The sequence below is a fragment of the Pimephales promelas genome, chromosome 20 (genome assembly GCF_988280905.1).
Source record: "Pimephales promelas chromosome 20, fPimPro1.hap1.1, whole genome shotgun sequence".
Lineage (NCBI taxonomy): Eukaryota > Metazoa > Chordata > Actinopteri > Cypriniformes > Leuciscidae > Pimephales > Pimephales promelas.
Genome location: NC_142788.1, coordinates 7,543,331 through 7,569,636, shown reverse-complemented (window position 1 = coordinate 7,569,636; position 26,306 = coordinate 7,543,331). Strand labels below are relative to the sequence as shown.

At 44.1% G+C, this 26,306-nt stretch overlaps 1 protein-coding gene across 4 annotated transcripts in view; it reads right to left on the bottom strand.

The window, feature by feature from the left end:
* Positions 1-228: 228 nt before the first annotated feature.
* The window catches only part of LOC120465188 (cadherin-like protein 26), a 38,391-nt gene continuing 12,313 nt past the window's right edge, over positions 229-26,306 (bottom strand). Inside the window, exons 5-17 of one of the 4 annotated variants that reach the window (XM_089124172.1) lie at positions 21,660-21,838; positions 21,394-21,525; positions 21,117-21,299; positions 20,603-20,922; positions 20,351-20,493; positions 17,690-17,914; positions 11,210-11,431; positions 8,214-8,332; positions 2,356-2,475; positions 1,978-2,049; positions 1,848-1,883; positions 1,682-1,762; positions 229-1,269 (exon numbers count right to left, since the gene is read on the bottom strand). In XM_089124172.1, coding sequence (XP_088980298.1) covers positions 1,066-1,269; positions 1,682-1,762; positions 1,848-1,883; positions 1,978-2,049; positions 2,356-2,475; positions 8,214-8,332; positions 11,210-11,431; positions 17,690-17,914; positions 20,351-20,493; positions 20,603-20,922; positions 21,117-21,299; positions 21,394-21,525; positions 21,660-21,838 — 2,036 coding nt within the window. In that variant the 3' untranslated portion in view covers positions 229-1,065. The remainder of the gene's footprint in view (positions 1,270-1,681; positions 1,763-1,847; positions 1,884-1,977; positions 2,050-2,355; positions 2,476-8,213; positions 8,333-11,209; positions 11,432-17,689; positions 17,915-20,350; positions 20,494-20,602; positions 20,923-21,116; positions 21,300-21,393; positions 21,526-21,659; positions 21,839-26,306) is intronic. The other 3 variants (XM_089124173.1, XM_089124174.1, XM_089124175.1) reach the window with 3 other exon arrangements.

Here is a 26,306-nt window from a genome sequence, read left to right as displayed (position 1 = left end):
TGACGCTAAAGGAAAGCGTCAGTTAGAGGACGCGGTTAGGTTTAGGTATGGGGTGGGGGTAGGGTACACGCGATCCTAGGGCGTCATCTAACTGACGCTAAAGGGCGCCTAAAGCGTCAGATATTGAAGCATGGTCAAATGAGAAGCATGGGAGTGAGAATGGGCTGGAGAATGGGCTGCATAGTTCGATCCCCACTTTGAAAAACGAGTCGTTTGCTGAGGCTGGTGTCAATAAAAGCTTTTATTGGACTAACAAGGACTTTTTCAGTTCTGAAACTTACAGGATAGTCTTATAATATGATGACCTCTTAGATGTCAAAAGCTCAAGGAAAATTTGATTTCTCAGTTCATCACCCCTTTAAAAAAAATTGGGTCACAGTTAAACATTTTTACAACAATGTTAAAAGAAACACCTAAACCAGCAACCCTTGTTTCCTAGTTATTCTAGTTACAAATATTGCAATCAAGGGAACAGACCCAGATATGTCACAGGTTTTTGCATAACACTGTCACAGTCTTTCTCTTCCAACATGCTTATCAGCAACAAAAACTGCATTATCAGGTTTTTTTTTTTTCCAGATTAAAGCATTAATTTTCTATTTTTATGTTAAATGTCTGCAATTATTTAAACCCATTTAACGTACACAGACTCCATTCAAATGTATGATTTATACTATAAAATTCAAATTTTTAAAAATTCAACTAGAATGTCCAACATTCAAAAATAGTGACAACATCATCATACTATTTCGGAACATAATATTTCTTTCTGAATTATATATTTTATATTCTGAATTATATATTTTATATCTGAATTATATTATTATAGAGCTGACGGTCACTTCAAAACATTAATTTACACTGACCCAAAACCCAAAAACTGAGCTTACAGTACCTAAAACAATAACACTATTATACAGTAGAAAAATCTTTGAAGAACCATTTGTCCTGAATGTTTAACCCAGCATCCCTTATCTTCCAATATTCTGTATTAATGTTTTTGATTTCATGTTTTCATTCAGTATCTCGTTTTCAAAAGATCTGCTACACTTCTTGAGATAACTGTTAACTTTGCATCAGGTGAGGTCTGGAAATTTTTGCTAGTTGACTGAACCTGTTGTCCAGATTAAGCATCTCTGAATGAAATTCATTCTCTGGAATAGAGAGGGCATCCAGTTCGGCATTGTCCATAGCTTGTCCTTCATCTGCGTAGCAGTGCGGCTCATAAACAACAAACTCCTCATCACGGGTTTGGAGGGCAAGTAGTTTCTGAAGAGAAGAAGCGGGGAAGGAAAGCGCAATGAAAATGGTTGACCATCCTGTCAAACATTTGGACATGTTTCTTATGCTCTAAAGTTTTTAAATGCTTCTTTTCGGCTCTTTTCGTTTCCACCTCTCTCACACATTTTTATTTGTATATACAGTATATATATATATATGTGTGTGTGTGTGTGTGTGTGTGTATTTTTCCTCTTTAACCTTCCCTTGTTCATCTTTATTTCAAAATCAGATTTATTTATTTTATTTAGTAACAACACACGAGTGTTTTTTTTTTTCCCAAGACGTCGGTTTATTTTTGATTGTTTAAGTATTGTTTGCTTGGTTTGCATAATTTCTTAATGCATAAGAATGTGTACAGTCCTCTGATTAGTAGTGTATGTTTAAAGAAGCATAAAATCACCTTGTTGATCACAACAGCAAGGTTGTTGCTCAGGGAAGCCACATTGCCGTAAAAAGCCCTTGATCTGATACTCGATCGCTGCTTAAAAAAACACAGATTATGATGTAAGAAAGGCTGAACTGATGTTTGCATTTGTTATTAATTATTACTGTCACTTCATTCTTACTTTGAAATTTTCTCTGTATGAACTTCTTGTGGAACTCTAGAAAACACACATGGCAGACACAGACCATCACAAAACAAATGACATAACCAAAAACTTTGGAAACTTGCTGTTATGTGGTTGTAATACTCACTCTATGTATTGAGCGTCTGAACATCTGATCGGTGAAGACTGGCTGTACAGCCTCTTGTTTTTTATGTATCACCTGGATATTTTGAAGCAACATGAAACAAGAAAAGTTACATCTCCTGTACAGTATACTGTACGATAGCAAACAGGATGCAGAATTTCACTTTAAAGGAATAAAATTTAACTGCTTTTAACTGTATTTTCATTTGAATTTTTCAGTTTGAATTACTCAAGAACAAATAATCATACACATAACATACAGAAACATTTCCAGAAATGTCAGATATTATTTATGTTTGAAATAATTTGAAAGATAAATATTATTTAATGCTCTAATTAACCCCAAAGTCAAACATGAAGAGCTGTATATATTGTTACTCACGGTTTGTGATGTGACCGTCTGGCTTGAATTTACATTTGTAGACACATTTATGCAAGTATTTACGATGGAAGAATCTGTTTTCTGAATGCCTATACTGGAAGGAACCTTTATGAAGACATCCTGATGATTTAAATTAAAACAATCATTTAAGACAACAATGAATCATTTCACAAGATGTAAACAACACTGGTCCAGAAACACTTCCCGTTTCAGTTTGCAACTGTTTTCTTTATTTCACATGTAAAGAAAACATCTTAAAGATGTTTGTTTAACTTTTTGATTCAGTTTTAAATGTTCTGTTGGTTGTATTTTATCCCAGCTTTTATGTATTGTTAAAAAACTGAAACAGGAAGTGCTTCTGGACCAGTGTTGTTTACATCTTGTGAAATTGTCTATAAATATTAGTTACACTTATCAATACTTTACTCTTTACAATAAGGTTCGCTTAATTATTATTTGTTAATGAATTAGGTAGCATGTACAATGAACAATAGTTTTTTTTTACAGCATTACAGCATAGTTTTTAAACTTAATGTGGTAACATTTTATTTTACAGTGTTTCTTACACACTAGTTACTGTAATTGTATTATACAAATAACAAGAACTATGCATAATTTCAATCTTGTCAAAAAATGTCATATCAAGTAGCAATTCTTGAGCATCAAATCAGCATATTAAAATGATTTCTGAAGGATCATGTGACACTGAAGACTTAAAATTCAGCTTTGATCATAGGAATAATTTACATTGGAAAGTATTTTACAATTTAGTATTTTAAAATTATCATTAAAGGAGCCGCAAGATTGTGGCCAAAACGTCTCAGGTTACAACTGTAACCTATGTTCCCTGAGAACAGGGAACGAGACAATACGTCGAATGACGCTATGGGGAACGCCTCAGGCGTGACAGGTGTCTGAAATCAAATATCAACTCACAGTAATCAGGTTGACCGGCGACAGCCCGTGCATCATCAGCTTGAATGATGAGCGCGTCAATCTGGATGTATAAGAAGGGCGCCTTGAAACCGTGACAACATCCTATCGTCTGAAGGGACTGTTGCAGGCAGGCCCCGAGGCATGGCAACGAGACGTATTGTCTCGTTCCCTGTTCTCAGGGAACATAGGTTACAGTTGTAACCTGAGACGTTCCCTTTCGAAGGGAACTCAACAATACGTCGAATGACGCTATGGGGAACGAAATACCCACTCCGCCATGCTGAGGGGAGTGCATGCCGAAAGGCAGTGACAACTGTCAGAACCAGTAATTCCAAGAAACACTGAAACCACTCACCCTATGTTACATCGGGCTGTCAGTGACAGCACTCCCTACCGGTCATAGCCCAAGCTAATGAACCAAGAAAAACCAGAACGTAATAACGTGAGTAAATCAGGGCCAGCTCAAAGGCTTTAGGACCACAACTTCAAAATAGAAGGGGTCCCTTCTAGGGAGTGTGGCTAGGGGGCCAAAGAGACCCCCAGCCAGTCACTATTCAGGAGAACACTCCTCCTGAAATGCCCCCAGGCTGGCCTGGTGATCTGTACTAAGACACACAGTCTGGCCATAGCCTGTCCGTCCAAGACAGAGCCTCTGGAAATTGCATAGAAAAGGCATCCAAAAACTGAAGGCCCGCGAAGCTGGCGGAAACCATCGAGTTTCGGATCACAGAGACGGGATCCTCCGGAGAGTGTGACTCAACCTCGAACCAATGGGAATCGTACACTCAATCCACGAGTTTCCACCCAGTGCTCGCTTTTGAGCACTGAGGAAGTAAGAGAGGGATCAAAAATCAGGAAGGTCAAAGAGACCTAAGACCTGATGACCCCATGTGTGGGGAGCTCCGATACATGAGGGCTCATGTCAGGAAGGCCGTACGTTGTGCGGCCTGAAACCCAACGACCACAGCATGTGGAAGCTCATCCTTCAGGAAAGCCAGAGGCTAGAAACCTGACAGACCCACAATGTTGGGCTACCTCGAAAAAGGTCTAATCAGACCTAAAACCACAGTTGTGGGAGATAGCTTGAACAAGGGAAGTGCCTGTCGTAATGTATTGCGACAAAGACACATCTACAGTGGGACCCAAAGTGAAGAACCGGAGTCTGAACCACATAAGAAGGGACCGAAGCATACCGCGCGTGACCCTCACCATATGAAATGGATTTTAAAAACTGCACAAGACATCTCGTCAGGTGACTTACCACAATAATAGGTGAAGTATGGGTTTGTGTACTTCACTCTGAATTCAGGAAGGCCTGTTGAGGCCTGTAACCTGGCGTCCACAGTGTGTGGGAGCTCATGGCCAGGAAGGCCTGGTAAGGCCTGTAACCTGGCGACCACAGTATGCGGGAGCTCGTAACCTGGCGACCACAGTATGTGGGAGCTCATAACCAGGAAGGCCTAGTGAGGCCTGTAACCTGGCGACCACATCCGGTGGGAGCTCGTACTCAGGAAGGTCAGTGAGACCCAGCCTGGTGTACCTGAAAAACCACACCAAGTGGGAGCTACTTCCAGAAGTTAGCTCTTAAGAACTCTTAAAGTGGGACCCGAGGAAAGACCGGGGTCTGAGCCACATAAGAAGGGACCGAAGCATACTGCGCGTGACCCTCACCATAAGAAATGGATTTTAAAAAGTGCACAGGACATCTCGTCGGGTGACTTACCACAATAATAGGTGAAGTATGGGTTTGTGTACTTCACTCTGAATTCAGGAAGGCCTGGTGAGGCCTGTAACCCAGCAACCACAATATGTGGGAGCTCATAACCAGGAAGGCCTGTTGAGGCCTGTAACCTGGCGACCACAGTGTGTGGGAGCTCATGACCAGGAAGGCCTGGTAAGGCCTGTAACCTGGCGACCACATTGGGTGGGAGCTCGTACTCAGGAAGGTCAGTGAGACCCAGCCTGGTGACCACAACCTGTGGGAGCTTACTCCACCAAGTGGAAGCTACTTCTTCCAGAAGTTAGCCAGAGAAGGGCGTCCCTGTAGCCAGTGACAGGACGCCACTTAAAGTGGGACCCAAGGGAAGACCGGGGTCTGAGCCACATAAGAAGGGACCGAAGCATACCACGCGTGACCCTTACCATACAAAATGGATTTTAGAAAGTACACAAGACATCCCGTCATGTGATTTACCACAATAATAGGTGAAGTAGGGGTTAGTGTACTTCACTCTGAGTTCAGAAAGGCCGAACTTGAGGCCTGTAACCTGGCAGCCACAACAAGTGGGAACCCATAATCAGGAAGGCCTGACAAGGCCTAACACCCGATAGTCCCAATGCATGGGGAGCTCACATTCAGGAAGGCCGCTGAGGCCTGCAGCCTGACATGTGAAGACTCACCACTACAACTTAGCGACCACGAAAAGTGGGGGTTTCACATTCAGGAAGGCCTGGTGAAGCCTGCAACCTGACATGTGACAACTCACAACCAGGAAGGCCAATGAAGCCTGAAGCCTGGTGACCACAGAGTGGGAGCAAAGTGCTCAGGGAAGGTGGTGAGGCTGTAGTCTGGCTACCGCATCATGTGGGAGCCCACATTCAGGAAGGCTGGGTGAGGCCTGTAAACTGACTACCACAGTATATGGGAACTCATAACCAGGAAGGCCCCTTTGAGGCCTGTAACCTAGCAACCACAATGTGTGGGAGCTCCTCACCAGGAAGGCCTGGTGAGGCCTATAACCTGACCACCACAGAAAGTGGGAACTCATAACCAGGAAGGCCCCTTTGAGGCCTGTAACCTAGCAACCACAATGTGTGGGAGCTCATAACCAGGAAGGCCTGGTGAGGCCTGTAACCTGGCGACCACAATGTGTGGGAGCTCATAACCAGGAAGGCCTGGTGAGGCCTTTAACCTGGCGACCACAGTACGTGAGAGCTCGTATCCTGGTGACCACAGTATGTGGGAGCTCATAACCAGGAAGGCCTGGTGAGGCCTGTAACCTGGCGACCACAGTATGTGGGAGCTCATAACCAGGAAGGCCTGGTGAGGCCTGTAACCTGGCGACCACAGTATGTGGGAGCTCATAACCAGGAAGGCCTGGTGAGGCCTGTAACCTGGCGACCACAATGTGTGGGAGCTCATAACCAGGAAGGCCTGGTGAGGCCTTTAACCTGGCAACCACAGTATGTGGGAGCTCATAACCAGGAAGGCCTGGTGAAGCCTGTAACCCAGCGACCACAGCATGTGGGAGCTCATAACCAGGAAGGCCTGGTGAGGCCTGTAACCCGGTGACCACAATCAGTGGGAGCTCATAACCAGGAAGGCCTGGTGAGGCCTGTAACCTGGCAACCACAGTATGTGGGAGCTCCCACAGATGTCTCTCCGTGGCCACCATAGCACCGACAGAACAGCAGCTTGCTTGGTGGCCCGGAGTCCCGCAACAGATCGGTCTGGTAGGCCTGAGGACCACAAGGGCGTGCAGAACCGCACCTGCCTGACCTGCTGCCGTGTACGCTCTGTCATTCAAGCATGAAGATGTCTTGAGCAGCTTGGATGACAGTGTCAGAGCTCTTAGTGAAGAGGACCAACCAGAGACGAGATAGTTAGCCAACGTCTCGTCCACTGGCGGCCTCGACACTTATCCGTTCTCCACGGCTCCCTCCACAGCAGCGAAACTAGCCCGCTGATGCAGATAGAGACGTGAGGAGAACGGATTCTTCCATACCCTCTCGATCCCAGCGTGGAGATCGGAAACGAATGGAAGGCTCATCCGGGCTGGTGGCTTATGGGTGGGGAGGAACCAGCCATCCAAAATACCATGAGCGGGTTCCTCCCAGACGCGCCTCCACTGCAACAGCAATCTGTCTGAGGCGCGCCCCATAATGTCAACCAGCTCAGCGTACACTGGGCAGGAGGGCTGAAATGATTCGGTCTCAACCAAACTGACATCCTTTTCTATGTATATATATATATATATATATATATATATATTACAGCCAACTCCTGCCCTGCCCAAAGAGAACAGTTACAGATTCACCAAAGAGAGAGAGCGCTCATTTTCTCTCTTCTTAGATGTTCAACATTAATCTGTAACTCACCCTCGTCAGCTGGTAGATCATCCGCGAGGTTAACGCCCCTCTCCCGATAATCTGCCAGCTCCATCTGAAAGCTCCACGAGCTCAACCGCCACTGAGCCTCAGCCCAAGCGGGAACCGGAACCGCGGGGTTCAGATGCCGCGCCCACTTCCCTCGAGAAGTGGGTCAGACGAGAGCAGAGAGTTCTGAAAGGAAAAACTCTCAGTTCGCGCAAAAAACTCCCTCGAGAGCTTCCCGCGAATGCTCTTCTCTCAGGCAGAACACGCACAGATCGTGTGAATCCTCCGGTGTCAAATATCTGGACACAAGTCGGCACACTCGCGCAAAGTGTTTCTCCACGTCTCTGCGCGTTTAATCGTTGATACTATCACACAGACAAACAGTCCCTGAAGACGAAAAGATGTTGTCACGGTTTCAAGGCGCCCTTCTTATACATCCAGATTGACGCGCTCATCATTCAAGCTGATGATGCACGGGCTGTCGCCGGTCAACCTGATTACTGTGAGTTGATATTTGATTTCAGACACCTGTCACGCCTGAGGCGTTCCCCATAGCGTCATTCGACGTATTGTTGAGTTCCCTTCGAAAGGGAACTGGTACTGTTTTGTGGCCTTTACGAAAATTAATATGATTAATTGAAATACATTTCTTGCACACAGCTCCTTTAAATGAACAAATACTGTAAAAAAAAAACTGTTCATTATTTCATGTTATTATGTAATTTAGACATATAACCTTGTTGTAAAGTGTTGCCTAAAACTGAATAAAATGCACCAATTCAAATATTACTGAAGGACCACTACTGTGGGTTGCGTAATGAAATTACCATGCAGTCTGTTCCTGGATTTTCTGTATTTGTTTTGATGAGACAACCAACGCCATCGTCCATTTCAATAATTTTTTTATCTGCCTTGCAGGAGATCAGAAGGACCATTAAGCACATTGCTGAAAAAAGAGAGAATTTCTGTTTACCTTGGTACAACCGTGGTTGGATAATCAGTGGAAGACTGCCAGAGATGGTTAGTCATAGTGGAAAGGTTGAGTGTTTATGCACCATACAGAGAATCTTGCATTGATTCAATTAGTACCGGAGCCCCAGGGTCCAGACACACAACTTCAGTCTCCGTGGAATTGGGTGCCATATTGTCCCATCCATCTGAGACAATAGGTCCCTAAAGGGGCAACGGATGAGGTGGAGCCGTTCAGTCTCCTGGTAACCAGGAAACTGAGAAAAAAAAAAAACATTGTTGGACAATAGGGAGCTATTAGTAGCCTGTGCTGTCTCTCCTGCACACGTCTCAGGAATGCCCAGATCAGAGGAAGAGGAGGGTAAGCATATAGCAGGAGATCTGGCCACACATGAGCTAGGGCTTGTACTTGAATTAGTACTTGATTCTTCTCAACCATAGGTAACAAAGTGTTATTGTCCTGCTGGCAAGGAGGTTCAATGACACCATCCCATATCTCTCCCAAATTGATCAAACCACTGCTCTGTAGAGACACCCATCCACTGAGCTCAGGCTCCAGCGAGAAAGGGAATCCGATAAACTCTTGGTCTGACCAGGAATATTTATTGCTCTAATTGGCAGGTTTCTGTCTGCAAGAAGCAACAATGCTGATGATTGATGAGAAACACTAATATGATATTGTATGTTTTCACTAGTATCTGCCTCCTGCAAGTCCCTGTCTGAAAAGATAAAGGGTAATAAATTCCACCCATAACTCAAACAGATTGATATTACATACCCTCAGTCATGAAGTTGAGTTTTTCAAGGCGACCATTATTTAGAACTTGTCACTTTAATCATAATGTTTCAATGGTGATGTGTCATTGCTTATCACATGACACAATGCAACCACAACACAGCACTGAATGAATGATGATCTCCTATATTTAATTTTTCCAAAAATTCACAAATGTATTAGCTATATAAATAAAAATCAGCAAAAATCAAAATCATTTATGTGTGTTGAAATATCTGAAACCTAAAATAATCTTTATGTGGTTGAAAACACTCACTAGTTACAATATATGACAGCACTGGCTCAGCGCCAGCCAACGTGCAAAAGCACATTTGAATTTAGAAGTTGATCACGTGACATATAGCCTAGTGGATGCAGTGCAGAGCAGTCTTCTACGTTTCTATCAAAAACTAATAAATTATAGTTTTTTTATTATTTAAAATAAAAGTGATTCCTAAGGAAATGTTTACTGTTCATGGTTTTTTTTTATTGTATGGAAAAACCCACTTAAAAAAACAGACCGCCATTTTTTTTACTCTCGCGCACCCCCTGGTGGCAGATCGTGTACCCCTGGGGGTCCGTGTACCACACTTTGGGAATCCCTGCCATAGTAGATGAAGGACTGCTGAGGCAGCAGTTCAGTCATGGGAATTTGATATAGAGTTTCTGGGAACTTGGAACCTTGCTACAGCCTTTTGTTCACTGCGTGAGCTGCCCTCATTGATCTGGAATCCAGGTGCATACCCAGAAAATACATTGACTGATAAAGAACAAGACAGCTTTTCTGCAGATTCATCTTCAGCCCTAAGGCTTCAACCTACAACAAGTAGGTGCAGTGTGTTGTTGTTGGCTGCTTGTCAATGTGTAGAATCCCACTCGTTCCTCTGCAGAGGTAGCTTCAAATGCTACCTGAATACATTGTGTGAACACACATGAAAGAGAAAGTCCAAAGGGAAGGACACAATGTTGGTATGTTCTGCCCTGGAATGCCTGAATGTAATTTGGATGTGCAAATATGCATCCTACATGCCGGGTTCAGCAGCAAGCAATACATCTACCACACAGCATAACATGCAGATAACATGCAGAAAGGAAGATGTCTGGGGTGACTGAGCATCTGATGCCAAGGATTGGTCTGAAATTCCCATCCTGTAACTGAACAATAAAGTATTTTGAATGGAAGCCCCTGGGTTGGATCTGAAGCAAGAGCCTGGCAAAGGTCCCAAACTACTTTGGGCCAATACAGGTACACAACAGGGGTCTATTATTGACTTGAAGACAATAACTGTTTTCTAGTGTATCGAGGAGCCACACAATGTTTGTAATGTTTTCCTGTAGCTGTACAGTTTTCCTGTAGTGCTCCTGTAGCTTTCCTATAGCTCAAGCAGTAGAGCGTTGCCGATTGCAGCGCAAGGTCATGTGTTTAATTCCAAGAACTGATAAGAATAGCTTATAATGCAATTGGATAAAAGCATCTGCCAAATGCATAAATGTAAATGTAATGTCCCTCCAATGTTGTATCTGAGAGACTGAAAAATGGACTGTCACAGACCCTGTGGCATCAACGGTGGCGAAGGGCATTTTTCCTATATACAGACGAGAAAACCTGAATAACCAATAAGTCATTCAAGTCAGATAAATCCATGCAGATAAATTCACTGTGGGGATTGCCAAACAATCTGTGCACATTCAAGCATGATCCTTTTGTGAGAATGACAAAGCAGACCATGATAAACGATAGCATATATGGATTCCAGTATGTCATCGATAAGAGTGTGACTGGATCAATATGGGATTCTCATACATGTATGCTAGTGCACAAACTTTTCCACTATGATTCACCATCTTTGGTGGTCTGGACCAATAAAATAGATGTGTATTTCTCAAAAGCATTTGTCATTTAAAAACCGGTCTCTACAGGTTTTCACAGCATTTTTGTTGTTGTTTTACCACATCTTTAATGGTTGGATTGACTTGTACAGAAAGATGGGTTTTTAATATTATGAAACTGTTCGCGAAATCTTTTATCATCTATTAGGACTATTAATACCATCAAAACATTTTAAATCACTGCATTACCAATGAAGATCAGAACTGTAAGAACAACAATCCAGGCTGCAGCAGGTCCCATTTGAGCCATCCGAGCCATCCTGACATGGCAGTTGGGAGCGATAGAGCAGTCACACACTGTGACAGACAGGTTTTGGATGGAGGACAATCCCTGCTGGTCTAATATTTTGATCTGTAGGAGGTGATGACCTGAATACACACTGTGTTCTTTTACAAGACTCACTGTTGTGCCTTCAAGAGAAAAAAAAAGTTACTTGTTAGCTACCGCTAAAAGATACAAAAACACAACCCCAAAGAGGTGGTGGAAGAGCCCTGTCTTTCTAAGAGATCTCTGGCATTACTTGCCTAGAGTAAGGGTGTCCAATCCTGCTCCTGCCGATCGACTGTCCTGCACAGTTCATCTCCAACCCTAATCAAACACACCTGAAGTAACAAATAAAAGGCACTCTATGCAAGATCTGTACCTTAATATAACAGCTTCAAAGTCGTTTCGGTGGCTAACAAAGTCATAGTAGGGCGAATCATCCTGGTAGTAGAGCTTGGGGGGGACGCCGCCAGAAAAACCAGCCATGCAAGTTTGAGAGCGGCGCCCCTGACACATCTCGCGAGAATCACGAAATAGTTTACGCCAACTACGTCACATACATCAACAACAACATACTGTGTGAAGCTACTTCCGCGCATCCAAGACAACTCGGTCAGAAATGTTTAGAAAAAGGAAAAGAGAATCGGACCGTGCTAGAAACCGGACAGGAGTTCACTCGGTCAGGCTTTCACTCGTTGGCGCGAGCTAAAAAGCAGCACTGGATTGTAACTGCGACGCTGACCTGCCGATCTTGTGATGGAGTTGTAAGTAAATCTCTTATTTGTAAACTTGTTTGCGTTCTATGTTGTATGTTGCTGCACTAGCTTGTAGTTTGTCATTTTTTACGGTGCTGTTCATTCATCCGTTGTTGATAATTAGACCAGTTCAATAATTCCCACACGTCTAGCTAGCTTTCGTTTACCAAAGCTATAACAGACTTCCTAACAAACAGTCGTTTCTCTTAGTTTTTTTTTTTTTTTTTCGTTATGTTTTATTGCCGAGGTTGCCACAAGAGCTAGTTTGCCAGCTGAACTCAGGTGTTGTGATGTGTATCACGTAACGTTAGTCCTGTGTCTGGTTCGGATTTCTTATGTCGTGCGTAAGTTACTGTTATATAAACTTTATCTGACTAACAGTGCACTTCCCGACTGTAATTTTTCTTCAAATTGTGTTGATTATGAATCAATTAAATCTTGACGCTGTTGATGTTGATTCCTGTGATTATCATGAGGACATATATTAGGACTTATATAAGCCTAGAGGTTGTAAATAGTGTAATTGAACACAATTTGCTAAATATTATGATAAATTGTAATAATCATGTCTAATTAAATCATAACGACCAATGTTATGAAATAATGCGACGTACATTTAACTTTATTGATGTCATCTGACATTTTGTAATGTTTACATTAAAATCAAAAAACCCAAATGAAATTATACATTAGTCCTACACTATAGGCTATTTACTTGTGACTTAGCAGAAATCATGTAAAAACGTCTCGGGTTATGACTATAACCCTTGTTCCCTGAGAAGGGAACGAGACACTGCGTCGAGAATCGACACTTTGGGGACGCTCCCTAAGCGTGCGCCTCTGAAGTATGAATGAAACTAATCCAATCCTGATTGGTGTTGCGTCGTGACGTAACATGTGACGGCATACCCGGAAGTATAAAAGTGACGTTGTCACAACACACACTAGCCTCGCGATGAAGCAAGACGCTCTAAGGCCTAAAGGGGGCGTGGCAGAACGACGCAGTGTCTCGTTCCCTTCTCAGGGAACAAGGGTTATAGTCATAACCCGAGACGTTCCCTTTCGAGGGAACTCTACACTGCGTCGAGAATCGACACTTTGGGGAACGAGTGCCCACTAGGCCACGCACCGAATAGGCCTGTCCTGGAGTAAAACTGTCTAGGCACTCAGCAAGGACTGAGCACCTGTGCACCGGGTGTACTGGGAAGGTGGAGACTGTAAAATTTTATGAAAGTATGTGGGGTAGCCCAGCCGGCTGCCTCGCAGATCTCCTAAAGAGGTACTCCCGAAAGAAGGGCCCTAGAGGAAGCCATGCCTCTAGTTGACTGTGCCCACAAGGTAAAAGGTGAAGGCAAACCGCGCACCTTGTAAGCCTCAGTAATAGCCTGGACGATCCAGTTGCTAATAGTTTGTTTGGTTGCCGGGAGCCCCCTCTTAGGTGACCCAGAACATACTAGTCCAATTGTTCCAACCTTCTCCAAGAAGAGGACCCCTCAAGGTACAAGCTCAAGCTCTGACTGGGCAGAGCAAGTGAAGCCTCTCCACTTCCGCCGACACATGAGGTGGAGGATGGAATGCCTGAGGGACTATAGAATGAGCCGTATTCGATGGAACTTTAGGCACGTAGCCCGGACTCGGGTGTAAAAAGGCCTTCACTCTGCCAGGGGCAAACTCCAAGCAAGCTGGCATTACTGCCAGGGCTTGGAAATCTCCCACCCTCTTAAGTGAGGTAATTGCTAAGCGAAAAGCCATTTTCAGTGTTAAGTCCTTAGGCGAAGCCGACTCTAAAGGTTCGAAGGGGGCACTCTACTTTTGGATAACCCCTCCAGAACTATTGCCAGGTCCTAGGCAGGAACCCTGGACCTGGCTGCCGGCCTCATCCTCCAAGTACCAAGGATAAACCGAATGACCAATTGGTGCCTCCCCAGAGGCCCATCACTTAACGGTGCGTGGAAAACCGCAATGGCAGCCACGTACACCCTAAGCGTGGACGGGGAGAGACCCTTAGAGAAACGATCTTGGAGAAATCCCAGAACTGAAGCCACCGGGCAGTTTACTGGATTTAACCCAAGTTCTCTACACCAAGTGACAAACACATTCCACTTGAGGTCATATAATCTCCTGGTGGATGGAGCCCAAGAGCTAAGTATGGTTTTCTCAACAGGATGTCTGCCCCCTGATTCTGAACCCCCGGAATATACATTGCTCTGATAGAGAGTATTTTCCCTTGGGACCAAAGGATAATCTGATGCGTCAGTCTGCACAGAGGGCGCGATCTGATTCCCCCTTGTCGGTTCAGATAGGCTACCACTGACCGTACTAGGACGTGGTGACCTTTGATGTCTGGGAGGAAGCTCCTCAAAGCCCTGAACACAACCATCATCTCTAGGCAGTTTATATGCCAAGAAAGATGATGGTCCTGCCATAGACCCCTGGCAAACGGTCGTCCATGACCGCGCCCCAGCCAGTGAGGGAGGCGTCTGTCGAAACGGTTTCCCGGCGACATGACACTCCCAACACTGGCCCAAGGTTTCTTCCATATTCTCAGAGAACAAAGGCATCTGCGCGTTACTCTGATCATACGAAGCGGATTCCCTCGGGAGAAAACCCCTTGGTCTTTAACCACCACTGAAGGGGCCTCATGTGTAGCAGGCCCCAAAGGAATGATGTTGGATGTCACTGCCATGAGGCCCAGCATTCTTTGAAACTGCTTCACAGTGATGGCCTGGCCTAGCTTTACCCTGGATACCATCGTCAAAATTGACTCGATACGTGCGGGAGACATGCGTGCCTACATCGTAATCGAGTTCCATATGACTCCCAAAAATGTCGTACACTGGGATGGTTCTAGCACACTCCTCTTTGCATTGAGACTCAACCCCAATTTCAGAATGTGGCCAAGGACGACATTTCGATGCCGAACTGCCATTTCCCGAGACTGAGCCAGAATGAGCCAGTCGTCGAGATAAATCAATATATGGATGTCTTGAAGTCTCAGTGGAGCAAGGGCTACATCCATAAATTTGGTGAATGTGCAGGGAGAGCGTGCTAGGCCGAACGGAAGAACCCGATATTGGTAAGCTTCGAAAGCGAACCTCAGTTATCTCCTGTGACATGGAAGGATGGAGTGAAAATAGGCGTCTTTTAGATCTATCGTGACAAATCAGTCCTCTGATCTGACTCACGATTACTGGAGTTAACCGTTCGAACCTGCACCTCCCTATTCAGAGATCGGTACAAAACCCCGAGATCTAGAATTGGCCTTAACCCCCAATCCTTCTTTGGAACTATAAAGTACCGGGTGTAAAACGCGGACCCCCTGTCTGAAGGAAGAACACGTTCTATGGCTTCCTTTAGCAGCAGAGTTTGAACTTCTTGTTCCATCACCTGAGCCTGCTCTGGGACCACTGTAGTCTGTACCACCCCAGAGAACTTGGGGGGCGGTGTGCAAACTGCAGTCTGTACCCTGATTCTATTATATGTAGGACCCATGCAGATATGTTGGGAAGATGATACCATGCCTCTACAAAATATACTAGGGGTACCAGCCTCTGGAGAGTGGCCTCTGGTTTTTTTTTTTTTTTTTTTCTGTTTTGTCTTTCGAGAGCATCTTTCTCGACTTCCTGAAGCGGAATACCGGCAGGCTGTAGTCGATATGGATGTTTTGACCATAAACGATGCTTCGTTATAATATTTTCGCTGGAAACCGATGTGGCCCGAAGCGTCGCTGACGGCGGGCAACATACATCGTTTCCTGTTTAAAAATATTCAGGCCCCATATAGATATATTGGAAGGTGTAGCCATTCTGCAAAATCTACTAAGGGAACCAGCCCCTTGAGACCGACCTCGGGTGTCTTTCGAGTCCCTGAAGCGGATGACCGGCAGGAAAAAGTCGAGAAAAATTTTGTGACCACAGTCGGGGTGAACGACACAGTGTGCGTTCGCTGGAAATCGATGTAGCCCGAAACGTTCAAAACGGCGGGACAACATATATATTTTATATATATATCTTATATATATTTATTTATTTACTATATATATATATATATATATATATATATATATTATTTATTTATTCCTAAACCTGTCGACGATTGAAGTTACAGCGCCGGAGAACAGGCCAGTTTCCCTTATTGGAAAGGAGACTCGTAATTTTCACGAGAGAAAATTTGCCTCGACAAACGAGAGATCCGAGTCAAAGTTTCCGTATTGCAATGCAGACCTTAAATCTATGCGCTGCAGTCACAGAATCTTTATTGCAGAGTAGACTCGTAATCTACACGCTGCCTCGGCAAACGCAAGAATTTAGGACACTGGGTTTGGAAACACGGGACGAATGCGGTTCATCCCCCGATCTCATGATCTTTTAGTGGAGATCGGGGAAAAACGGCAAACTCCGGCGCTGAGGCTGTGACCCGTGCCGCAAGAAACGCAATTTATTTAAACTTGCGTTCCCTCCTCATTTTGTGGCCAGCTGAAGTTCAGTCTGGCCACGGCACGAGTCACAACCTCACCAGTTCCTCATATGCTTGGCCGTGAACTGGCGCGCCTAACTCACGGTCATCCGTATCGATACTGAGCACGTCTACTTCCTTGGAAGCAGAGAGCCTGAGTATCGGGACCTGATCGTGGTCAGAAGAAGCCGCGGCGCGGACTTCTGCGCCACTCACAGGGGCTACGGGATCATCAGACGATGAATGAGAAAGTGCCTCAGCAGTCTCATTCTCGTCTGCAAGATCCCGCTGTGAACCCCACGATCTCAATCGCCGCGCCGCCTCAACGGACGCGGGACCAGAAACGCAGGGAACGCAAGCCTGACCGTGCTCATCAAAGCACGCCAGCCGGGAGCGCAGCACTCTAATAGGAAGTGCTTTACAGTCTGCACAAGTCATGCTGCGCTCCCAAACAATTTACACACAAAGCATGTGCGTCCCCACCTGTGACATAACGAGGGCAGAGATGCACACATGTTTTTAAATTGTTCGCTGGCCATTTCCAGTTCAAACTGAGTGACAAACAACACCAAATAAGACAGACAGTTTCAACATAAAGCGCTTGCTGAAGAGCGAAAGCTAGTGTGTGTTGTGACAACGTCACTTTTATACTTCCGGGTATGCCGTCACATGTTACGTCACGACGCAACACCAATCAGGATTGGATTAGTTTCATTCATACTTCAGAGGCGCACGCTTAGGGAGCGTCCCCAAAGTGTCGATTCTCGACGCAGTGTAGAGTTCCCTCGAAAGGGAACGTTATAAGCCAGCAAACGCGATAGGCAACTTTATTATTATAAAGTAGTCTAACACTTGACAGTAGTTCAGTAGATATGCAGTAACAGGGGAATAACGGTTGTTTACGACAGTGCAAGTACACCACAGTGGCTCTAGAGGTGACTGTTTTACAAAAAAACAGAGAGTGCATAGTGTGGCTTTAAGAAAAATGAAAGGCATTTTTGTTTGACTAGGGTTGGATATGAACTGTGCAGGACAGTCGATCGGCAGGAGCAGGATTGGGCACCCCTGATATAAATAACATAACATAACACTGTTCACATAACTTATTTTACTTCTGATTGAAACATTCTCAGCACATTCAGTGAGGAATAGTATAGGGTGGATTGGGATGAGTAAAGTAGATGGTCGCATTACCATAGTTTGGTTCAACTCTCCATTTGTCCTTAACATCTCCTAAAAGCTCATAGTGAAAAGGTGAACTATGTGGAGGAAGGTCCAGGTCTACAGCTGTGATTTTGGCCACTGTGGGCTCAGTATCCAGACACATGTTGACTGCGTTCACTTCCAACATTGGTACGTTATCATTTTGATCATTCAGGTGAATAAATAGAGTTCCAGTCCCTGTCAGGGGTGGGACACCTGCCAATCGTAGACATGGGCTTATACATAAATTGATATGGAGTACAAACGTCTTGGTTACTGAGGTAACCCTCATTCCCTGAAGAAGGGAACGGGAGACGTGACGACGTTAGGGGATCACTTCAGGGAGCCCCATCAACTTCGAGTATCTACAGAACGAGCCAATGAACGTTGGCGTGCGTGAGAAGCGTCACGCGCCCCGCAGCGTGGATAAACACAGGAAGTGGGCGCACACACTCAATCTTTTTCGCTGAGGAGCCAAGATTGTGACGGCCGTACAGCGATGGTCAGCAACTGTGGCGGTGGGACATCACGTCTCCCGTGTCACATTCTGCCTGAAGGGAGGTAACATGTGGACAATACACATATGGACTGGCCGGAGGGGCAGTGCAACATATGGAATGTCACTGGGGTGGCTCCAGCCTGAAGGGGGAGGCTACACCGGACAGTGACGGCAGAGCAGACTCTGCCAAGGGATGACACGGTCCCTTGTTCAAAGGAAACACCTGCCCGCAGGAACGAATGGTCCAACCACAAGCTGAGAGTTTGGTGACAGTGCGGGGTTATTTGGACCTGGCACAAGCCGCTCTGCCACGCCCATCGCGGGACTCGATCGTGGAGCCAGTGTTGTAGCGATCTCATATGAACCAATCCGAGCGGCGTTACCGCGGCTGAAGATGCCATATACCCAGGAGTCTCTGAAATAGTTTCAGTGGTGTCGCTGTTCTGTGTCTGAGCGTGCTCACGCATTTCAACACTGAGTGGATGCGGGCCTCGGTTAGGCAAGCTGTCATGTTGATCGAGTCCAACTCCATACCGAGAAAAGAGATCGTCTGCCAGAGGATGAGTTTGCTCTTTTCCAAGTTGACCCGAAGCCCTAAGTGGCTGAGGTGACTGAGAACCATGTCCCTGTGTATGGCGCTCATGAGGCGTGAGGGACCCACGGAGATTGCCTCGGCGGGGAAGCCCTCACGGCAATCCTCAGATCACCCTGACCATGCACCGAGCGCCCACCGAGACCGACACACACAGACATACACACACACACACAATGCTGTGAAAACAGCAGATGTGAGCTGTAATGCTCGCGCCCACTGCTGATCGCGCCTTCACACCAGCACTGGAACAGAGTATTCTCCTTTCTTTAGTCTCCAACTATTCAGCAGTCTGTAGAAACAGGGGCGTCGCAACCGTGGGGGATGTGGGTGTTTTAACACCCACACTTTTCCCGGTGAGAGTGTTCAACACCCGCACTTTTTCTGCCGTTTTTCCGCAGTTTTACACAAACGCCTTCCTACAGTCGCTCCTCTGTTGCTCTGGCGCTCAGTGTGTGTGTGTGTGTGTGTGTGCGCTCGCTGCGGCTGTCTCCTCTCAAACATGACACCGGCTTTGAGTGTGTCCGGCTGATGATTGGCTGTTTTGCCTTAAGTCCCGCCTCTCTTGATGTGTTAGATGTATCGGTCAGCTCGTGCTGAGGAGGCGGGAACTTATGGTTGTTTACATCTCCCTTTTCCAGGTACTTTGAGTGTACTCATAAACTGAGTGTTTATGCTTTCGAGGTTTTTAAATAAGCTCGATATGTGTTTGGGAAGATGTTATGTTTATGTTTTATTGACATGTCCAGTGTTTTCATTATTATATTTCGTATTTTTGGACAAACAGTACAAGACTTGCGTTAGGCATTCTGTTTGTAATGCTGCGTGATTTATAAAAAAAATAAAAATAAAAATAAAAAAAAACGCGCTCTTTGCTCACACGATCAGCATGGTGTTCTGTGTTTTCTCCTAAATAAAAGCTCAAGGGTTTATTTCTTACAAGTGAAGAAATTAGGACAAAAGTATTGTAATTTTGATAACGTAATATATAATATAATGACAGACTCTATATCATAACTATAAAGATGTTTGAGCCCTCTTTAGGTAAGCTACAAGTCAATGCTTTTTCGTTGTTCAATGTGCACAGGCCTGGGTCGAATCCAGTTGAAGCTCTTAATTTTGAGCTCTCAATGTGCTCCAGATTGATGCATTTAACCTTAAAATGTACCAAATTTTCTTGCGGGGGAGCATGCCCCCGAACCCCCCTAGAGGGACAGGGGTCTACGTAACATGCGGCATGCCCAAATTTAAATGACACATCCATCCCCCACACTTTTCAAAAGCTTGCTACGCCTCTGTGTAGAAACTCAAATGAAAATGAAGTCAAAATGAAATCTCGGCTCCGAAGTGAGAGACATTGAGTGTGTGCGCCCGCTTCCTGTTTATAACTGCACTGCGGGGCAGGGCACGTGACACTTCTCATGCACGCCAACGTTCATTGGCTCGTTCTGTAGATACTCGAAGTTGATAGGGCTCCCTGAAGTAATTCCCTAACGTCGTCACGTCGACGGCATCTTTGCTGAATAAAATTATTAATTTCTTTAAAAAACTATAATCTTACCATCATCCACAGCATATAGGGTTGCTCTGTAGGTGCTGTTTATACCAAATGGCGACTCTCTGTCTAGAATTTTACTTGTGGATACTAGTCCAGTCTTTGCATCAACAGTTATCCACCCATCAATATCTTCACCTTTAACAAATCTGAGAATCGAAGAAACACCAGATAAATTCACCTTTGTTCATATGTGATCTTGTACCTCCAAAAAACTACAGTGGCATTAGTTTTACACGTATTATTAGCTTTTCGCACCTAAATGTGTTTATATGGCTTCCATCCATGTCTTTAGCAGTGAAGGTTGCAAGACTTGTTCCTGCTGCTATGTTCTCCATTATGTGAACGTGTTTAACAGAGGGTGTAAATACTGGAGGGTCGTTGACATCTTCAACATAAATGGTCACTGGAATGGTATTATAGAGGTTTTCAACACTCATGCCAGAGTTTTGGGGTATTTTGTCGAGCTCCCACATAGCATTCGGTACTTGCTTTTTGACCTTACATGAAAAGTAAGGAATTTCGTTCTGCACACTGATGGATAGATTTTGGTATGCTTGCTCCTCATAGTCCATTTGCTAGGTGTTGTAATGTAGGAATGAGCCAAAAAATAAAGATAGTTTAGAGAAGTGTCAACATGAATGTACGTGTGAATATTTTTCATATGTTTTTTTTTTTATTTCAAAATAGTTCCTATCCCAGCAGATGCAACTATATAACGACAAAGTCAGTGCAAACTCTGATTCTAACATGATCAAAACATTTTGCCTACCTTAACAACAGTTAAAATCCCCTCGTTTGTATTAGGATCTGTTTCAATTTTGAACTGCTCTTTTTTATCTCCATAGATAGTGTATTTGGCTTTCCAGGCTTTTGAACCATATGTGTCTTTGTCTGTTACTTGCAGTCGCAGAACTTCAACTCCAGTTTCTCGCTCCTTGACCTTCCCAGATCCCTGAAACACAAGTCAAATATTTGGTTGGGTTTTATAGAACAATCTGTATTTAAATATTAAAACTTGAAAACTTCCAGTCCAATATGAAACCCACTGTTTTGCCAGAGAAACCTGGAAGATTGTTGTTTTCATCCAAAATATTGATTATCACTGTACTTGTACTCGACAATTGTATCTTTTCCCCTTTGTCCTTTGCTTCAACCAGGATTGTGTATTTCTGAGCTTTCTGGAAAAGATTAATTTAAAATATTTCTTGTGTAGGAATGGAGAAATATTTATAAATCACTAATAGAAATGCATGTTATCTGAATGTAATAACAGGTAAATCATTATTACCAATGAAAGAAATTAGTTTCATACCTCATAGTCCAAACACCCTCTAAAATAAACTGTCCCAGAACTTTGTCCTTTTTGCTGCTGAATATAAAATTCAACATTATCCGGTTTTGGTGTGAAAGACTTGATTGTTAAATCAAATGTTCCATTGTTTGTACTCGAATCATCTTCATCAAATGCTAGTACTGTCAGTACATCTTTACCTAGGGAAAAAATGTGAATGTAAAGTAATTTCTTCACCCTCTAACTTTATTTAATATTGAAGACATATATGATTTTACATTGTATTATATTGTTGCATACAATTGTACAATTACCTGCATGCAATTACATCTGTAATGACATCTAGACGTATTAAACTGGTATCGATCTATCTATCTATCTATATGTAGAGTATATATATTTATATATTTTTGCGAGATTTTTGCACAATTTTTCAGAAATCCTCAATGACCAAATTCATGACTGGAAAAACAGTATGCAGGTGCATTTTACAATGTTTTAACTAATAATCTTTTTTTTTTTATTATCTGTATATATACAGCCCCGACAAGCCCGCGCTTCACTTCCAGAGCCATTGTCATTTCCAGAGCCATTAGCTGTGTCCACAGGCAGATTTTTTTTTTTAAAAGCCAGTTATTTCATGGATCCAGGATAATATGCATCCTGATAAAGTTCCCTTGGCCTTTGGAATTAAAATATCCCCACATCATCACACACCTTCCACCACACCTAGAGATTGGCATGGGGTACTTTCCATAAGATCATCTTTCAATGCAAATCAAACCAGCTATTAGGCTAACTGAAGTAAAACCATGCCAATCTCTAGGTGTGGTGGAAGGTGTGTGATGATGTGGAGATATTTTAATTCCAAAGGCCAAGGGAACTTTATCAGGATGCATATTATCCTGGATCCATGAAATAACTGGCTTTTAAAAATAAAAATCTGCCTGACTCTATGGGAATCTAACATAGGGGTGCCCAGACTTATGCACCCTGTATTTTAAGTAAAAACATTTATTTATTTATGATACATTATTCATTCACAAAGAAAATTGGTGTCCTTAAAGGTTGGAGTTTTCCTCATTTTTCTAATTAAGGCATTAAGATCAATATCCAAAAGATGATTTTTTTATTCCTCTTTAGCATGGGTCCCAAAACTTATTCATACCACTATATACATAGTGAGGAAAATAAGTATTTGAACACCCTACTATTTTGCAAGTTCTCCCACTTAGAAATAATGGAGGGATCTGAAATTGCCTGGAAATCCTTCCTGTGGTGTGTGCAAACCTGGTGAAAAACTACAGGAAACTTTTGACTACTGTAATTGCAAACACAGGCTACTGTATCAAATATAAACATTGTCTTTCTCAGGAGTTCAAATACTTATTTTCCTCACTATATATATATATATATATATATATAGCCAGAATTGTATATATACAGGCCTATTCTGGTGGGTGCGGTGAAGCGGTGGCGACTCATAACATGTAAGGGTGGCGTTGCCAATAAAGCACCTAAAAGCTGTCACAAAGAACCGGCAAAAGTAATGATTATGAATATGTATAAATATAGCAGAGATATATTTTAATTGTTTATTAATAAACAAGTGTTTTCTTTGTCAGCTAAGATGAAGATGACTGTTACAGTGGAGGCTCCCGCTCCGCCTCCTCTCCGCCACCAGAGGGAGCCTTCCCCGGAATATTGATCATTGGCTTTAAACTCAAATTCCCATCATGCCTCATACCTGGGACTGATTGCGTCTCACACCTGCACTGCATTTACACACACCCATAAAAGACACCTTCACACACCACACCAGTGCGAAGTCTTGATTTGCCCCGGTGATCATTTCTGAGCGTTTATATTCTGGTTTTGGACTTTGGACTGTTTGACTCTTCTTCGATTGATATCTGCCTGGCCTGAACTCGGACTGTTTACGGATTACGATTATTGCTGCCTGCCCTGATCTCTGCCTGTTTCCCGGATTACCCTGTTGTCTTATCTGCATTGCTCTGCCTCGTCTCGACCCTGCCTGTACGACTCTGTTTAATAAAGCTGCAAATGGATTCCTCTGTTCCCTGTGGTTCATTACAGAAGACTTCGCCATCTTCTAATCCAGCAGCCGTCAAGCAGTTAACCACCAAACTCATAACCCAAGCTTCTCGTTTGGATCTGCAACAGCTCAGTCACCTGACCACTCTCACCGAACAACTGACCGGCAGAGCATTGGAGTGGGCTACGGCTGTCTGGAAGCCGGAGGGAAACACGTTCACCACTTTCCAAGAATTCACCCAACAGTCTCGTCAAGTTTTTGAGCATACCACCGGAGAAGGAGATGCCGCACACAAATCTCACACAAGACAAAGAAACCCCCGCTGATTATGCTCTCACTTTTCGCACACTCGCTGCACAAACTAACTGGGTCGAAGATACACTGAAAACGCTCTTCAGGAGAGGACTTACCACTGAACTTCAGTCCGAGCTAGCCTGTCGCGATGAGGGGAGGAATTTAAACGATTATATCGCCCTGGCCATTCAAGTCGACAATCTGATGCGTTCCAGACGCAATCCCCGGGCAGCAATCCGTACTTCATTCAGGGCAACAACCACTCACGAACCCATGCAGCTGGGATTCATACATATCACTCCAGAGGAACGAGAACGTAGATTCCAGAACCGATTATGCATGTATTGCGGTCAACCCAGACACATGAAGCTCTCCTGTCCTGTTTGACCTTCCACTCATAATCCATCGGTGAGTTCTCAAGATAAAGGGAGAGTCTCCACTAATAGTCTCACAATTCCAGTTTGTTTGACCATCCAAGATAAAGTGTTTGAAACCACAGCCTTCATTGATTCGGGAGCAGCAGGAAATTTCATTTCTCAAACATTTGCCGAACAGTGTAACATCAAACTGAATCCATGTCATTCTTCCTTAACAGTGGAGGCGCTAGATGGACACCCCATCAGAGAGAGAAAGATCCAGTGTATGACGGAAAAGATCAAGATGCACGTAGGATCTCTTCACTCTGAAAACATTCTTTTTTTGTGTCATTCACGCTCCACATCATTCCATCATTCTGGGACATCCATGGCTTCAAAACCATAATCCTCACATCTCTTGGCGAGAGGGTCAAATCATTCGCTGGGATGAAACCTGTAAGAGTCACTGTCTGTCCAAAGTTACCCGAGTAACCCGATCCATACCAGCGTCTTGCACAACAATTATTGGTAACAATCAGGTATTATACCTGAGCTCGAAAATTTACCTTCTGTTTATGCGGATCTGGTTGAAGCCTTCAGCAAGGAGAAAGCGGCTCAACTCCCTGAACATCGTTCAACTGATTGTGCCATAGATTTGATCCCCGGAGCGACTCCCCCAAGAGGAAGAATTTTCCCTTTATCCAAACCAGAGTCTGAAGCAATGAAACAATATATCGAAGAAGAACTCGCTAAGGGCTTCATTCAACCTTCCACTTTACCAGCCGCTGCCGGGTTTTTCTTCGTAAAGAAGAAGTATGGGGGACTCAGACCTTGCATTGATTACCGTGGATTGAATGATATCACAGTTAAATACCGTTATCCACTGCCTCTTGTTCCAGCAGCATTAGAACAGCTCCGCCAGGCCAAGTACTATACCAAACTCGACTTACGTAACGCTTACAACTTGATTCGCATTCGAGAAGGGGATGAGTGAAAAACTGCCTTTTCCACCACTAGTGGGCACTACGAATACTTGATTATGCCTTTCGGCTTGTCTAACAGTCCTTCCGTTTTCCAGGCGTTCATGAACGATGTTTTCCGAAATATGCTGGACCGATGGGTGATCGTTTACATTGATGATATCCTGATATACTCCGACTCACTTGAAGAACATGTCCAACATGTCAGATCCGTTCTCCAACGATTAATTCAATTTCATCTCTACGCTAAAATGGAAAAATGTGAGTTCCACCAAACCAGCGTTTCTTTCCTGGGCTATGTAATCAGTCAAGACGGAGTTGCCATGGATGAGAAAAAGGTGAGGGGAGTAGTAGACTGGCCATTACCACAAACCGTGAAAGAACTGCAAAGATTCTTGGGATTCGCAAACTTCTATAGAAGATTCATTAGAAACTTCAGCCTCATTGCCGCTCCCTTAACCGCTTTAACCAAACGCCACAGCTCTTTCCTGGAACCCCGAAGCTCAACTAGCATTTCAAGAACTAAAGAAACGTTTCACCACTGCACCCATCCTGCGTCACCCAGATCCCGAACGCCAGTTCATCGTAGAAGTGGATGCTTCCAATACAGGGGTGGGGGCCATATTATCACAACGCCAAGGAGAACCAGCCAAAATGTATCTATGTGCTTACTTCTCCCGCAAACTTTCTCCTGCTAAACGCAACTATGATGTGGGAAATCGTGAGCTTTTAGCCATGAAGTTGGCACTGGAGGAGTGGCGTCATTGGTTGGAGGGAGCATCCGAACCTTTCATCATTCTCACAGACCACAAGAATCTAGAGTACCTGCGATCTGCCAAGCGTCTCAATCCCCGTCAAGCCAGATGGGCGCTATTCTTCACCAGATTTAATTTCACTGTTACATACCGTCCAGGCTCCGAGAACACGAAAGCAGATGCTCTCTCCCGACAGTCTGAAGAAACAAACCAGAACCCCAAACCAG